General features: G+C 35.9%; 2 protein-coding genes across 2 annotated transcripts; both read left to right on the top strand.

Annotated features, from left to right (window-relative positions):
- The first annotated feature begins 806 nt into the window (after positions 1-806).
- fl(2)d (female lethal d) lies at positions 807-12,518 on the top strand. Its single transcript, XM_053754699.1, has 10 exons — positions 807-966; positions 1,088-1,319; positions 4,795-4,919; positions 5,350-5,677; positions 5,906-6,135; positions 9,373-9,533; positions 10,344-10,466; positions 10,748-10,847; positions 11,441-11,587; positions 12,207-12,518. The coding sequence occupies exons 2-10, from the start codon at positions 1,124-1,126 to the stop codon at positions 12,471-12,473; spliced, it is 1,677 nt and encodes a 558-aa protein (XP_053610674.1). The 5' UTR covers positions 807-966; positions 1,088-1,123; the 3' UTR covers positions 12,474-12,518.
- An 835-nt stretch (positions 12,519-13,353) lies between these two features.
- Positions 13,354-17,182, top strand: LOC128675351 (carboxypeptidase B-like). Its single transcript, XM_053754695.2, has 9 exons — positions 13,354-13,513; positions 13,801-13,995; positions 14,073-14,264; positions 14,415-14,548; positions 14,695-14,855; positions 15,142-15,270; positions 15,654-15,750; positions 16,230-16,373; positions 16,822-17,182. Exons 1-9 carry the CDS (start codon positions 13,378-13,380, stop codon positions 17,059-17,061), a joined length of 1,428 nt encoding a protein of 475 aa, XP_053610670.1. The 5' UTR covers positions 13,354-13,377; the 3' UTR covers positions 17,062-17,182.
- Positions 17,183-17,448: the final 266 nt, after the last annotated feature.

Here is a 17,448-nt window from a genome sequence, read left to right as displayed (position 1 = left end):
AGCATATAAAATTATATAAGACTAGACTCGAGTGGGGCACCCATGTATCTGCTATTTCGGGGCAGCGGCTCTTGGAAAGCCGCTAGCGGCTAAGCTATAGAGCCGGTGCAAGCCTTTGCAAGCTAATTAATTTCATCTTCCCACTTAACTTAAACCATGAATTAAATAAAAAAATACCTAATTATATAAATATTTATATAATTTGGGGGCTACAGATCAGAAAATCCTATTTAATTCCTATTACTTTCACATTTTGAAAAATGTCATGGTCAACACAACAGGTAAGTACTTACTATAGGGTAGAGGTACCTAAGAGTGCCGCCGTAAAGTAACAATTTACCTTATCATTCATTATGTTTGTACGCATTCAGAATAAAAAGCAAATTTAAAAATTCAAAAATTGTGTGTGTAGGTAAGTTTACAAAACAAAAAAAGGCGGGAAAAATATAATATGAACTAAATCTAGTACCTATCTTGTTTGTGGTGCGATGCGCCTGGTGTTTCCAACATTTTCTTTGTTTTTGTTGCGGATCGATTTGTTTCGGGCAAGGAAGAGATGTATTAGAAATACAAGAGAAGAAACGAGACAGAGCACATCTTTTGCCCTTCATCATGTGCCCTGCCCAATCTGCCACATTGCATGAGATGAAAAACCAAATTGGGCTGAGAAGTTGCATACGTCGTCGGCTTTAAAATTTTCTTTCTGTTTTGTTTGATCAATTTCTACTAAAAACTACAATAACTATTTTTTATAAATGGTAACATATTCATTGTTCATTTCATTCCATTCATGTCAGTTCAGTCAGTCAATCATTCATTTCATTCATAGTGCTACGTGATAAAATGGCGGCTGTCTTGTTTCGTTTGATGACCTTTTAAAATTTCATTTTAGGACTTTCCAAGTGCAAGATATAGTTTTAAACATTATAAATAAACTACATTAGTTACAGTTAGCGATACTCAAGCGTAAGTATAGTACTTCATGCGTTTTTGTCACAATTTAACATGCGTCATTACAGGTTTGAGATAAAGGCAGCCAAAATGCAAATTATGCTGCTTGAATTTAACCTTGTGTATTTGCTTACAGTCAAAAAAGGCCTCATATCGTAATTGTAAGAGTGCAATGTCCGAAGAGGCAGAGCGCCATGGCGAAGCAGCGTGTGATAACTACGCAGGCAGCGGTGGCGGCACGAAAGAAACGCGAGTGTTATTGACCCCTCACCAGCTCGACGCCGCCTCCGCCGACTCTCTTCGGTCCGCGTGGAGAACCCAGGACTTGTATATTGACCACCTTGAGACATTGAACAAACAATTGGAAGGTATTTACGAAAGTTTCGGCTTGTAGCGGCCTGCGAATGGGTCACATCGACCCACGAGTTCTGTTCTTTGATATCGACAATACTTTAACTAAATTACTAGTGATTCTATTATGACACAATTTAAAAAGTATGTTCCTGTGATATTTGTTAATTTGAAAAGATGTGATTCGGGTGTATCTAGGTGATTAAGTTTAGTTTTAATCAAAGTTGGTGTTGCTGTGCCAGTGGAGTGATCAGTGGTAGTGATTATGGTGGAAGGCCTAGTGAAGCCTCTGGGGGGCCATGAAGTGGTGCACTTGTTCAGTGATGTTCTATCCACATTGCCATTCAAGAAAACAGCCTTTCCTGGTGTATGTTCACAAAAAAAAGTAAATATCTTTCTCTTTTGTTTTGCTATATACCTACTTATTATTTTATGTGCTTTTGTTACAATATGATTTTTCTCATTATGGCTAACCAATTAAATAAGAATACCTAGCTTTAATTTTAATAACTGCTGGCAAGGTAGTTTAAAATCAGCTAGTTGGCAAAAGATCAGCTAGCTGCTAACAAAATAGATGGCAGCATGTGCAAAAAGTTATTAGTTTTACATTAAGGATATTAAAGAACTGAGACTAAATTGTTTATTCTGTAATCATTATCTTCTCAATTTGAAAGTAACTAGTAAACTGTGATAGCTAATCATGAAAAATAAATATTTAGTTATTTGAACCAGTCAGAGAACATAACATGTGAAGATCTATCTAATTTTATACTCATCTGGGAGCCTTCTTATTTGTTAGCAGCTGAATAGTGATGGTAAAATTATATGTTTGCCAAATTATAATTATAATATCAATAATAATTTACGTTGGTTGTTGTGGAACCTAGTTCACATTAATACTAGGTAGTTGTCAAAGTTTGGCAATCATATACCTATAGCTATTTGTGTGGACATAAGGCAACTTTGAGTTGAGGCACTAGGAAAGCCTAAGGCCGCCTCAAGTTCATACCTGGATTAAGATTACCATCCGGTTCAATGTTTAACCTTGTTTGGTATAACTGCTGATTCTAGCCGTGATCTCTGATCATGAATGCCGACTATATTATAAGTATAAGAATTTTTAGTTACAAGAAATCATGGAAATTTATGATTTCTACAGTAAAAATTATGCCTCATTGTCAATTTCTATTTCTATCTCATTGTACTATTCACACTTGCCTAAGTTCTGTTTTTTTAATTTTTGTTTGACATAGGTATTTTTAATTCAATTTAATTCCTATTAATTGTTATTCATAGCCTAAGTTCTATAGCTTGTTATGCCACCATTTCTATATATTTAAAAAAAAGAAGACTTAAATTGGTAAAAATAGTAGTTTCACTACTCTAACAAAATATAAATAGACGATAGGTATTGGTATAGTAGATAGGATTTCACACTAGGCGATAATTGTTAATAACATGTGTTTGATAATTATATATAAATTAATACAAATATATGAAAAAACGAAAGGGAGGCCTTTGCTCAGTAGTGGGACACATCAATAGGTTTAATATATTTTTTTGTCTGCATATTCTCACCATATAATTTTCTTATAATTTTATCTAGTTAGATATTAATAAATAAGGTCAAGTCACAAAGTCAAGAGTCTTCAATCATCTATGTATTATATATATTATATTTAAGTTTATAAAATGTATGAAAAATATAAAACATGGTGTCCACATTAAACAGGGTAAGTGTAATAGTGTATGGTGGTGTGACCTATGGTTGATGACATGTTTTAACTACATGTTACTGTACATTATACCTAGGGAATATGCATCGAACTGAAACTCATATAAGTATTCTAATAAAGTATTAAAACATACTCAAATTAAAACATAATCAAATTATTTATTGGAGAATCTCTGATCTTTTGTAAAACACTTTTTTGATGTGCAGTTGCATGATGTGTCTACCAGCTGTAATAGGGAAATTCACAATGGATTGCTCAATGTAATATTTATAATTAATATTTTATTTCAGTATTAAAATTATGTGTTTATATTCCCTATTGGCTCAACACTAAATATAAAACCTGATTAAACCTGTTTTTGATTTGTTTTTGAATGCTCAAGACATTGCAAGGGTGTCCAAAAAATTCGAAAATCAAATTTGGATATGTTACTATAAGATTAATTTTTGCATTGATACCTATTAAGATTTATAATTTTGTTTATTAATAATAATGAAATCCTAATTATTGGGACAGTGTTAGTACCCATATACAGATGAAAATATAAATTTATCATTGACAGAGTCAATTATTATTTTAGCTGTCATAATTAACTTATTTGCTTGCATTTATTATGTACACTTGCTCATAACTTTTGATTGTCTCGGAATCTAAGAAACATATCATGATGAAACCTATGCTAGATTTTAAATCTGACCATGCGCTATATAATTGTGAAAACTGCTATTTTTATACTAATTTAATGACACTTTACTAATTTAATTATTTGCTAAAGAGTTTATGATGTACTTTACAATTTCAGATTAATTAGTAATATACCATGTTACTATTATTATATTGTATTATCTATCCATAGAATATCATAAATGTATATTGCATTATACCTATAAGATATAATGCAATTTTCATTCTATTTAAAGGTGGGTTTAGTAATTTTTTCTAAAATTGCATTAGGTTGTGTTGCTGTAAAGTAAATTGTCAGTTTGATAACTTTTAGTTTATTTTCATGAAATGCTTTTGCTTTATAAAACTTTTTATACACACAAATCCTATTTTTTAAACTAATGCTGGCTGGTATTCAAAAAATAGTTGTATTTTTTTCTCCTTTATCAACTCACAGACCAGCATTCACAGCGGCAAGAGGAAGAAATAATACTTTAAGCACATACATGTTTTTTGCTTCAAAATTTTTGAATATGAAGAACATGGTTGAACTACACATATTTTTACTTACTATGAATTGTTTTTTTAGTTAAGGTGTTGTCGATTTAAATTTTATTGTAAGAAATATGCTTTGTTAAACTAAAGTTCTAAATGCAAATAGGTACTAAATATTTAATTTATAACTGACTAAGGACATTTTAATAATTTGTTAACCAAGTTATTGTTTTACAAAAAAGAGTAGCATGCCCTAGAGCAATTTGGTTAGTATTTTAAAAAGAGCTGAGTGGCTATTTCAAAATTGAATAGGCGTAAAATCCAAATGCAGCCTGTAAAAAAATGCAATATTAAAGCCATATTTGCCATATTCGGTAGTTACCTTAGTTCTACCTAACATCAATTTTATTGTCCTATAAATATATTTTCATGATCTGTCCTAAAAATAGTTATAAAATTCATATAGCTATTGAAAGAACTTAAAAACAACATACCCTAGGTAATGTTATTTTTAAGTCCTAAGGTCAGGAATTTTCATAGCTGATAGGTAAAACCTTGCTTTATTGGCAAATAATTGACACTAAATTAATATCTGCAGGAAGCTTGGAAAAAGCGAAAGAAATAGAAGATAGGATCAAACAACAATATGCTGAGTCACAACACAGAGAGAAAGTACTGGTCCGGCGGTTAGCGGCCAAAGAGCAAGAGATACAAGATTATGTAGTGAGTCTTCTATTACTTTTATTTGGAATCGACAATATGCATGTGTGAACCATTTGTCAAAGCTTTGTATCCTATGTCTAATGACTAAACAAATAAGCCTAATGTTCCCTAGGGAGAAAACTGCAAAAGTCATTTGCTGTGACTAGTTATTACAACTTCCTCAGTGCTAACTGATTCCTATTACATACTTACCCTAAGTTATGCATGCAGAACTGCAGCTCGAACATAATCTTACATGCATCTTGTTGTAAACCATTGTTGGAAATTTCGCTTTAGTTTAGATTTTGCATACAATTGAGTAGCTAGTTGTTATTAGTACCTACGAAATTTCATCCAGCATCGCAACCCAAACCAACTCTGGCCAGAAGACTTGTTTACAGCTGTTTACAACAACATATAGAAAATTATCGTAAATCGTTCTTGTTTACAGAGTCAAATAACGGAATTAAAATCTTCACACGCAAGTCTCAACGGGCGGCCAACGCTTCTAGATCCCGCAGTTAACGTCCTCATACTGCGACTAAAGCAAGAACTCACATCAACAAAAGCAAGGCTCGAGGAGACACAAAACGAACTGTCCGCGTGGAAATTCACGCCTGATTCGAATACAGGAAAGAAGTTGATGGCAAAGTGTAGACTTCTCCATCAAGAAAATGAAGACCTGGGTCGTATGACCTCCAGCGGGCGAATAGCGAAGCTTGAGGGCGACCTTGCGTTACAAAAGAATTTAAGCGAAGAAGTTAAGAAATCACAATCAGGTAAGAATTTATTTTGGTCCTTACCAACGTTTTTTTTTTCAAGGATGCGGCGCGACTTTCTTGTATTTATTGAGATTTAAAAAATAAAATAAGAAATTAAAAAAATGTTGAGATTAACTGTAAAATTTGTCGATATTTACAAGCCCTTAAGTCTAAGAACATCTTACTTACTTATCGTGTATTTGTTAGTCTCGATCTCCTAAAAATAAACAAATAAACCGATTTCAGAACTGGACGACTTCCTGCAAGAGCTGGACGAGGACGTGGAGGGCATGCAGAGCACGGTGCTGTTCCTGCAGCAGGAGCTGCGCGCGTCGCACGCGTCGCTGAACGGCGCGCGGCCGTCGCCCGACAAGCGGCGCTACTCGGGCAGCGACCGCAGCGACACGCCGCGCGGCAAGCGGCGCCGCGCCTCCGTCCTCTCCCTCGACTACAACGAGGACGAAGACCCCCTCACCGTCACCAACGGCGACGCCGACTAGCCCCGGACGAAAGTGTTCCTCCTTCGAACACGACTCTTCTAGTGGACTTATCATTCTGTTCATTTCTTTCGAGTGAGGTGAAGCGCTGGTTCTGTGACGGTAACGCTCGTGAATGCTCATGTAACACATTTGAAGTGTAATCCTGTAAATCTATGTACTTTAGAAGACAATTAGACGAATCGTCATTTCCATTGACAATGAATTAATTGGTGATGATTGTGTCCGATGTGAAAATGAGACTAAGAAAACATTTGGTAAAAGTATAGTTTGCGTTTTATGCACAACAGTGGAACATGTGATCAGATTAACTGGTGAAATCGTTTTTGACATTGTTTTTTATACTTGAATATTAAGAGAAGACTCAGTTGACAATTTTATAATTTATTTATGATAAGTGATATATATTAGAGAATCCAATATAAGCAATTACAGACTTGTGTTGATAAAGTTGATAGTTAATGGCATTTATTTTATTCACGTGCCAGATTTAATGAAAATGATAAGAATCGCGCCCGTTGGTACATGTAGCAATACTGTCAGAACACCAAGCCTAATGTTATTATAATTGCCACATATATTTATGAAATTTATGCGACTTTCTACATGAAATGTTTTTATTCTCAAATTACAATGAATGTATATAGAGCTATGTTAATAAACATATATTACTGGCATACGTTTTGGTGTATTATTTGATTAGGTTTTCATATTTAATAGGAAAAGTGCATTCGTGCGTTTAACATTCACAGCAGTAAAACGAAATGGGTGAAGCAATGCGATGTCGTAAAAGGTTTTTCAATAATGTTTTACATATCACTATATTTGATATTTTTGCTCATAGGTAAGCAAATTCGTATATATTTTTGAATATATAGTAAAAACGGTAGTGAAAATAAGTACATTGCGAAGAATCTTCAATAAATCGTTACTCTGGCTAGTTAAGTACAGTTGGCAGAAGGGGCCCAACCCCAGTTATCAAGGATAATATGCGTGCCAAGGTCTGACAACAAAATATGCCGAAACCGTGCGAACTAAAGAAGTAAAAGTAAGAAAGCTGGACTATACCCTGGGCTCCGACGCTTTATGACTGCGGAAGTAACCAGGAAAACGTTCAGATGAAATTTATCTAATAGGTGCCTAAACCACTTTCCGAGGAATATAGAAATATCTTAAAACTACTTGCGGTTTTCATTTTTAGCAACAGCAGTTTTATCTTAATCAAGAATATTAGAAAATACGAACCTATTTATTAAAAAATATCTTGTGTAGCGTGTATTCCCCTGGCAAAATATATTGTTTATTAAAACTCAACTTACAAGAAATATTTTTTTATAATAATTTACGGCATATTTAGATTACGGCCTGTTTTCGGCGGAGGTATTCGAAAATTTGCCAGAAGATGAAGACACAATATCGTACGAGGGTTCTCAAGTATTCCGAGCAATCCTGAAGGTGCCTGAAGACGTGGTTACCGTCAGAAGTCTCTATGAACTTGGAGGTTTATATTTCTCTAACTAGCTTTTCCCAATTTCACCAAACAAGTACTTTACTTAGTACAGGCTGCCCTCGAAACATGCATGTATGCGAAATTTCGTGGTGATCCAATCCACTTCCAGCAGCACTAAAGAAATTAATAAAGATTAGATTTTCTGTCAAAAATTAGTTAAATTATGCATTGAAATTTACTTTAATAAAAACCACCGAACTGTATAATGGGATGTACTTACACTATAGTACCTCCTAGGTAGTACTGATCGGATTCTTTGTAGACCTATGCTAAGACCAAAGAACTTGAGCAGTACTTAATGAGTAGGTACTAGACATTGCGAATCACTTATCATTATTACGTGTCCTATCATGTAATAATGTTTTCTAAGTAGTTACTACTTTTCCTATCATAAATTTAATAGAAAAGCGTGTTCTACTCGTAGCTATTAGTTCTCTGTGGAGTCTGTCACCAACTCGGGCAGAATTCCTAGTACGATCCGAAGATACCGTCAGGGTTCGTAGCTCTCTGGAGGCGAAGGAAATCAACCATACTCTCCTGATAAGCAACGTACAGCGACGCATCAACACTGAAGATGTACAATCGGATCTATGGACGGAAGAATCGCTACGGATAGGCAAGTTTTACGAAACGTCTCGAATCCACATAGTAATTTTTATTGCGTTTAAATAACTAGCTACGTTGAAATGTGTTAGCAGAAACAACACCTACTTAAGTAGCCAAAACAAATAAAAAATCAGTAATATGATAAGAATTAATAACACTGTTATGGCTGCTACCTATACCACTATCCCTGAACTCAGACGGATGTGGACATAAATCTACGCGTGAACCTATGATTCGGCGTATTATATAATATCATATAATCATCTGGCATCCATGTCCCATACTAATATTATAATTGCGAAAGTCTCACGATTTCACGGCTAAACCGCTTTGTCAATTTTAATGAAATTTGGAATAGATAAAGTTAATGACCAGGTGACAAACTGCGAGCTGCTTATCAGACATAAATTTTGAATACGTGGCTAATCTAACCCACAGTCAACATACCAATTCTATCACAAAAAACAATGTCTTAATTTTCTTGTCAGGTCATCGGTTGTCCTGGGACAGGTATCCTTCGACCCGAATCATCGATGAATACATGCAATATTTAATAGACAACTTTCCTTCTATTTGCAACGTCACAACCATTGGACATTCGGCACATAACAACCCTATTAAGGTACCTACCATACTTACTTTGGCGTGTAGTATGACTCCCGGTCTCGCAATAATCGGACCACTCCCGTGGCATCCGACTAAGGGATAAAAAGCGTTGACAGCTGAGATACTGCCATATTGACGTCAAGTAGGCGGGCCTGTCGTAAAATTACAGCGAGAGATTTATTGAGTTAGGTGTGTATGCATGTATGCGATGCAACGTCAGAGCACACTCAGTTAGCACATACCAGGGGGCTATTGTAAAACATAAAACGCGTAGTACGTCAATTGTGTTCATTCTCTTTTTACAAGATTCGATATGAGAAAAGAGACAGACATCACGTGGACGTTAGTACCGTGCTACGTGTTTGTATTTGTAAGTATGTTTCGTGGTAGGCCTCCAATTCTATCTAATTAGGTTATAAAAGTGAGGAATACTTACAGCCACTTTTTATGGCGAGGATCTACTTAGTTTAGTTCAAAGAATATTTAAATTTCAGGTAATCAAAATATCGAATGGAAATCCCAAGAATAAAATATTTCTATTAACGGCGGGACAGCACGCCCGCGAGTGGATCTCCATCACATCAGCCCTCTATATTGTTGATGAAATAATCAACCGTTTCGACAATCAACCACATTTCGTAAAAGACCTAGACTGGTAAGTGAGAAATTAGTTATTTCTATTGATGTAGCTTAGTATGAACAAGACGGTGTTATACACTAGGCCATAAATATTAGGACAAATCACACAGATTGAGCTAGCCCCAAAGTAAGTTCGAGACTTGTGTTATGGGATACTAACTCAACGATACTATATTTTATACAAATACAAATATAGATAAATATCCAAGACCCGGGCCAATCAGAAAGTTCATTCACATCCATCATGACCCGACCGGGGATCGAACCCCTTTACCCTCACAGTTCAGAGGCAAGCACCACTGCGCCACCGAGGTTGTATTGGCCATAGGCCATGTTGCCTAGTTAAACTCGTCGAGACCCTAGGTCGCACATTTTCATTAATCGTAATTTAACGATATTCTTGCCAATATACATTCCATCTCTCTATCTTCAGCCATCCTTTTGACCACTATGTACAACACTGCACCACTCATCACCCAGAACATATAAAAACTTAACGAATTAGTGGTGGGGTTACAGATCTATTTGGCATTAGGGTTTAAGTTCCCTTATTCGCATAATATAACTGAAATTGTAAACTTAAGCCGAAAAATACCTACATAAACCACATACATAAAATCATTACTTGTTAGTTCTTCTCTTAGTGCCCCAATGGAATCAATAGAATATGCCAATGCTAATAAATGGACACCCATTGTTGTGCCCGTACAAAAGTTTGAAAATGGTTTTACTTTTTTGTACTATATGTAAGGCCAGAGTCCCAACATTGGGGCATTTCGATGAAAAGTGCCTAGTACTTACAACTATTTTGATTTGGCATCCGCAGGTACATACTGCCTCTTCTAAATCCTGACGGCTATGAATACTCGTTGACAAGGGACCGCTTATGGCGAAAGAATCGTCGCAAATTTGGCATTTGCTATGGAGTGGATATTAACAGGAACTTTGAGTATGTATACAATATCACTTATATCTACACTAACCATCCAAACATATGCGTCAGGCCTCAGTTCAACGCCTCAGATATGTTTGTCTATGTCACCAATAGCCTACTATGTACTCCATCCACAAACCATTTAGCCTAATGGTCTGTGACTCCATCCCTCTATCTCCACGCAAAAAACACATATCATATTGACTCATTTTGACGTGAAAGAAGAACAAATAGAAATAGTTTCACATATTTACAATGTTAATATGGAGCAATATTATGAAACAAAATATTTTCAGCATAGACTGGAAGGTTCCCGGTGTGACTGAATCAAATGTATGCAGCGAGGCTTACTCCGGGCCCAAGGCGTTTTCCGAAGCAGAAAGTGTAACTTTAAGTGTGAGTTTATACTGTGTGATTTGTCCCTGTATTTATTGTTTATTGCTAGCTCGTGGGAAATTCACGCAGGCGAATCCGCTGGTTTTGCCAGCGTTAACAGAACGTTATTTTTTTCCGGGATAAAATGTCCCTACTTCTGCAGGGTGAGTAGATAGAACGTGGCGATGTAACTAATTTACCTTCCTCATATATAGTGTATGTGATGAGATGAGAGTAATTCCAAATTTTAAATATATTTTTTATTTTGGATACATACGATACGGCCTGCGTCGGTACCTATTTATGCTCTTGATTGTACCTACCTATTATTTTTGAAGCGGTGGTGGCGTAATGGTAGTTTTCATCGACCACCACTTGCTTCTGGTGAAGGAAAGCATCGTGAGGAAACCTGCACACTGGTTGATTATTAACTTGTGTGTGAAATGGAGAAGGCATTGGCAAACCACTCCATTACTAATGGCAAGAAAGTTGTTATGTGTGTTTAATTCCACGTAATGACCACGACCCTCACCCATGTGGAATTCGACTATGAAGATGAAGATTATTTTTCTACTAAAATAAATACATTAATCTGGCCCAATGTTTGTTTATAGGATTTCGTGAAGAGATTGTCACAAATACCAGCAGCATTTGTAGATCTCCACTCATACGGGCAACAAATACTGTACCCGTGGTGCGCGAGGACCGAACAGACGCCAAGCTCTGATTTACACAAATCCACAGCGGCTGGTATAGCAGAGGTAAATAAATAAGGTTTAGTACCTTTGTTAAAATCCTGTGCGTGTGCTAGATCCGTATAAATAAATATATTAGGCCAAATCACATATTGAGCTAGCCCTAAAGAAAGTTCGAGACTTGTGTTATGGGATACTAACTCAACGATACTATATTTTATAAGAAATACATATATAGATAAACATCCAAGACCCGGGCCAATCATAAAAAGATAATTTTCCATCATGACCCGACCGGGATCGAACCCGGGACCTCTCGATTCAGAGGCAAGCACTTTACCACTGCGCCACCGAGGTCGTCAATATAAATAAAAAATAACACATTAAATTAGTATGATCGATTACTATCACAATTTATTAACATAGTTTAGTATCCCAACCATCAGCAATTTTAACGTCCTCACTGCTGAGACATTGGGTTGTCTAAGGGGGGCGTGCCTAATGCGTGTCGCTTCAACAATGGGGCTCGAGATAATCTCTGGTCACCCATCCAATGACCGACCTTTTCACAAGGATGACCGCACCATCGCACTCCTCCAATTTAGTTTTCCATTAGATCAACAGAAAAGTCCAAGCAGATTTTATGAGAAATATTCGAATCTGTAAATAAATATGTGATTTTTAGGCAATATACAAAGAAAACCAGAAAGTGTACAAATATGGACCCGCGTACCACCTGATGTATCCAGCGTCAGGATCCGCGCTAGACTGGGCCTACAAGCTCGGAGTCAACCATTCCTACGCAATCGAGACCAGAGACAAGGGAACGAACGGCTTCCTCCTACCGCCATCTTTGATTGTAAGCACTGGGAGAGAATTGTTTCAAGGAGTAAAGTATTTAGCGAGCGTGCTCCAACCAAAGTACAAGAAGAACCGCAATTCGTGGCTTTAAATTTAATAATTTTCTTAGTAAAGAATTAAAGATTTGTGAATTCAAGACTATTTTTCTTTGATCTATCGATCTATTATACAAGATCTAATCTCCAAGCTATCTCTGCTAGCTTCCAGTACTTTCATATGTAAAGGTAGGTACGACTTAATTTTAATTTTAGGAAGAATTTAGTTTAAGTATACTAAATTTTTATATTATGTTAATTGCTCAATAATGTAAAGGCTAACAAAAATTATTAGCAATAAAATAGGATTTAGTAGGTATAGAGGTAGTACTGAATACGTACCTAACTACATACATAAAACCTTTGGAATGCATAAAGAACAGAATAAATTGAAAAGCGAATTCTTGAAATTTGTTACATTAGTAATAAATGCTTACATACCATGCCTTCTCAATCCACAGTCCTCATGCCGATGTCCATTCCCAATACCTTCTTTAGGTCCTCTGCTCTATATAAATAGGGTAGAAGGAAAATTGCTATCATATACCTTTTTAAACGCGGGCTATCATATACATTTATAAACTCTTGCCACTGCTGGGGAATACCCCAGCTGTGGCAAGAGTTTAATAAGGGGGCGGGTCGCTAGAGCGGACCGGCCCCGGCTTCGCACGGGTGTAAAATTATGCATGTTATATGTATGCAAAGAAACCTTTCTCTGCATGAATCACTGCAAAATGCGTTGCATAGTTTTAAATATCTTAGCATACACAGGGACAGACAGCGGGAAACCACTTTGTTTTCTACTATGTAATGTGATAAGAGAATGTGAGCCATGAAATAACGTGACGTGAGGCTATGACGTGATTATAACTATGGTTATCTAAAATAAAATTGATAAGTGGAATATTAGAAATATCTAAATACTTGAAAATATTAAGTGTGAGTTTATAAGGCTGTACGATGCGCATGAGCACCATAGCGCATTTTACCTGCGCAGGCGACACTGCCAGTTTAATCATGGGATCGTGGTCAACAACGGTTGCTTTCTTGGTGGTGACCCTATCTACAGTGGTAATTAGCACGCCGCTTGACCAAAGTAAATAAAAGTTTTTATTTTTAATTAAAACACCTACTGATTTACTCTTTATATGAGCAATGGCTCCCTCAGCCAAAACCCTAGGGATAAATACTCTAACCTAATACTAATTGACAATTTTGTTGGCAGATTCCTCAAATACTACTTTATTACTACGATTATATAGCATTATCCATGATAAAAGTAGTCTTAAAAAAATATGTCATTTTATTCCAAGTACCTGTATTTAAAAGTTATATACTTGTCGGTGTCAAAGACAACCAACGAAGGTGCCTTTACATTTTCAGGGAGCAGCAAATTCTTCGAACAACAAACTCAAGAGGTACCAGGTGAAATACAATCGTTTAAAAGTAGTGAAAGCGCTGAACCAGAACTAAATGATATTGACGTCACTAAAGTTCATTATACGGGAGCTCAAGTCTGGACAATATCTGTAGAGATAAACAGATGGGGATTTGTAAGTGAATTAGAAGACAAAAACCGTAAGTGTAATTATAATAATCACAAAAAAATGATTTTCAAATAAATAAACAATTAATATTGATAATATTGATTTTAGTGATATCAATTTATAAAACAAAGAGCTCATCTGTGGATGCACTCATACAAGCACATCAGATACAAGAAGTGAAAACTGCATTGAGTACAAAAAACTTACCTTTTAATATCGTCATTGAAGATCTTCAAGTTTTAATAGACCTAGAAAACCCACCGCTTCAAGAGAATGCGATAAAACCCCAAAAAAGCGTAGGTAAGTACCTACTTAATTTTTGCCAACGTGTATTTCCCACGGGACAAGTATGTCCATCTTCGTAGTCATAAATACTTCTATTTGAATGCGAAATTTGAAGAAAATTGCTTGAATGAAAAGTTGAAATTATTTTCAAAATTTATTTTACAGGTCATTCTATGGATTGGAAGCGATACCACAGGCTAGAGGATATCCACGGATTTTTGGATTACCTAGCGGAAATCTTCCCCGACATTGCTAGTGTCCAAAGTATTGGGAAATCAGTAGAAGGAAGGGATCTGAAGGTAGATAAATACATAAAAAATATTGTTACTGCACTGTACGAAGTATGCCTGTTATATAAAAAAAATATATTTAAAACTACGCAAGCATAGAGAAGCCATTCCAAAAATAAAACCTATAATAAAAATTTATATTTACTTCGTGGCAGATAATAAAGATTTCAAACGGAAACCCATCTAACAAAGCTGTGTTCATTGATGGAGGTATACACGCCCGCGAATGGATCAGTCCCGCTACTGTCACCTACTTCATCAATCAATTAGCTGAAAACTTCAAAGCTGAGAGTGACGACATCAAAAACATTGATTGGTAAAAAAATCGTTCATCGCCATTTTCAAATCATCTAATTCAATCGCATTACAAAAATTAGAGGACCTAACAAAGATCCCTGTGGCACCCCAAAAGGCATCGATAACCAAACCATTGACATGTAAAACTGAAGAGTACTCCTTCAGTTTCGGCTTCAGATCATTTAACAATACATCATTATAAGTACAAGGAAGTATCCGTTTCTAGATGCATAAAAGCAAATATGATTTAATAAAATATGAACTTGCTGTAAATTGCTCCGCAATTCTGTTTGCTAATGTTTCAGGTATTTCTTGCCAGTGTTGAATCCAGACGGTTACGAGTATACACACACAACAAACCGTATGTGGAGGAAGAACAGGCGGCCCGGACCTAACAAACGTTGCGTTGGCGTGGATCTTAACAGGAATTTTGGGTAATGACAACATATACCTAACCTTACTTACTTTTTGTAGGGGTGTGAATTTAGCATTGTTCCATTAGCATCGTGTTAAATCTAATCATATTAATGTAGTCTACTGGACTGGACTGTAAAAATAAGGACTTCCAAAAATGCATTATTTTTACGCACTTTTCGCTCTCTATTTCTGTAACTTATCTCATATTGAGGTCCTTGAAATTTTCACATAACACGTGTGTAGTGTGACTTTAACTTCGATTACGGCAAATAATAAATTGACACTGGTTGACAGTTTTAGTTCACTAGTGTGTATGCGTCTACTTGCCACGTTTACGTAGGTGGTCGTAAAAGCCAAGTAAGATGACATGGTGAGGGTGTTTTAATTCTTATAATTACAGATATGAATGGGGAGGCTTAGGCACATCTGCAGACCCCTGCAGTGATATTTACAAAGGAGAGAAGCCCTTTTCAGAGCCTGAATCTGAAGCTATTCTGGTGAGGAGCGGATATTTATTTTAAATTATTTTTAACTATATAGGTATGTAAATACAAATCAATTCAATCTAAGTATGACTTACATCATCCTCTTCACGTAGATATGAGAGCCGACAATTGTCAATCTGTTCACATTTGTCGCGGTGTGCAAATGTGCATTGAGTGCGGTGGAACATCAGTGAGTCTGGCTGTGATGTACAGTTATGTGCGGAATATACATGTAACCTTGCCTTTAATAAGGTCATTGTCACATATGTTGGATTTATTGTCACGAGGTCACCACACTATTAGGGCAATATTTCTACCACAAACAAATCTACGTTGATTTCTTAAAATCAATAAAAGTGTAGGTAGTAAATTAATTTTAGGGTATAAGTATCCGAAATTATAAGTAGGATGTATTTGGAAACAAAACACGTAGTAGATAAAAAATGTAATCTATTTTGTGTAACAGTGATTAAAATATCATTAAATTCTAGAAATTCTTCCAAAGTGGGGTAAAGTTCAGTGCATACTTGACATATCACAGTTATGGTCAATGGATATTTTACCCATGGGGATATGATAGTGTCCTGCCCCCGGACGCTGCCGAACTTGACACGGCGGGAAAAAATATCGCAGCGGTAAGTCCACTTTCTGATAGAAGAAAACTGGTTCTTTACTTTATACTCGTACATCTATGAAGTTGGAGGGAAAACCCATTTGACGCAGCGCGGCAAATCCACTTGATAAAATAGACAGATATGAGGCGTCATCAACCTGTCAATGAGAACTGTGTGGAAGAGGCTACGTAAAACCCAAAGATATCGTTTTATTTTTAAGATGTGACACCTGATTATTATCTCTTCTAGACTCTTAAAGTCTTAAAAAAGAGGCTTGTATCTATGGAGTCCCTTTCATTTTTTTCTCTTATAGATCTTTTACTCCTAGAAGTTCCTTCCTTCCTTCGAGAAGTTAGTTGTAAGAAGAAATAGTTGTAACTGACTTGACTGGGTAGTCAAGTCAGTTACAACTATTTCTTACTTAGGAACCTACATACTATGGTTATGAAATAATTGATGATGATTTTAGGCGATAAAGTCGACTGGGCAAGATGTCTACACTGTCGGGACAGCAGCTGATCTGTTATACCCTGCAGCAGGCGGCTCGGATGACTGGGCGAAGAGTTTTGGCGTCAAGTACTCCTACACAATCGAATTGAATGATCAAGGCAAATATGGATTTGCACTGCCATCCCAGTACATAGAAGCTGTAGCTAAAGAAAACTTGGCTGGTTTGAGAACTTTAGTGGCTGCTATTCATGAGGCCTGATTTGTTCAAGTTAAAAATAAAAAGACAATATTGTTGTTATGTAACATAGGTACATTACTTTTCAGAATAATTAGAAACCAATAATCAGTTAGTCTGAAATAAAAATTATGTTCCTTTTTAAGTACTTAGTAATCCTAGAAACCCTATTAATGTTATGTACATACTATCTTAAGTGGTCTTTAAAATGAAATACATTTTCTCTAGGATCTAACTAAGGACAGGAAACCAATAATAATTAAATAGTAAACCGAGAACCGCTACATTATTACTTGGAGATGGAGTTGGGTTTGTAATAACATTTCATGGAAAAGAAATATTTATACCAAAACTTAGGTACTGCTAATAATTTGATTTTAAAGTTTATTTCTATATCAGGCGGATTGAATA

This window comes from Plodia interpunctella, chromosome 14, assembly GCF_027563975.2.
Source record: "Plodia interpunctella isolate USDA-ARS_2022_Savannah chromosome 14, ilPloInte3.2, whole genome shotgun sequence".
Taxonomy (NCBI): Eukaryota; Metazoa; Arthropoda; class Insecta; order Lepidoptera; family Pyralidae; genus Plodia; species Plodia interpunctella.
Note: the sequence above shows the minus strand (reverse complement) of the source record. Positions and strands in the feature narration are given on the sequence as shown.

Excerpts from the sequence above, each read along its gene's own strand:
- LOC128675351 (XM_053754695.2), top strand. The coding sequence starts at position 13,378 with ATGCGCATGAGCACCATAGCGCATTTTACCTGCGCAGGCGACACTGCC. Across the intron at positions 14,856-15,141 it reads GACATCAAAAACATTGATTG|GTATTTCTTGCCAGTGTTGA; the intron begins GTAAAAAAATCG and ends CTAATGTTTCAG. Across the intron at positions 16,374-16,821 it reads CGGGAAAAAATATCGCAGCG|GCGATAAAGTCGACTGGGCA; the intron begins GTAAGTCCACTT and ends TGATGATTTTAG.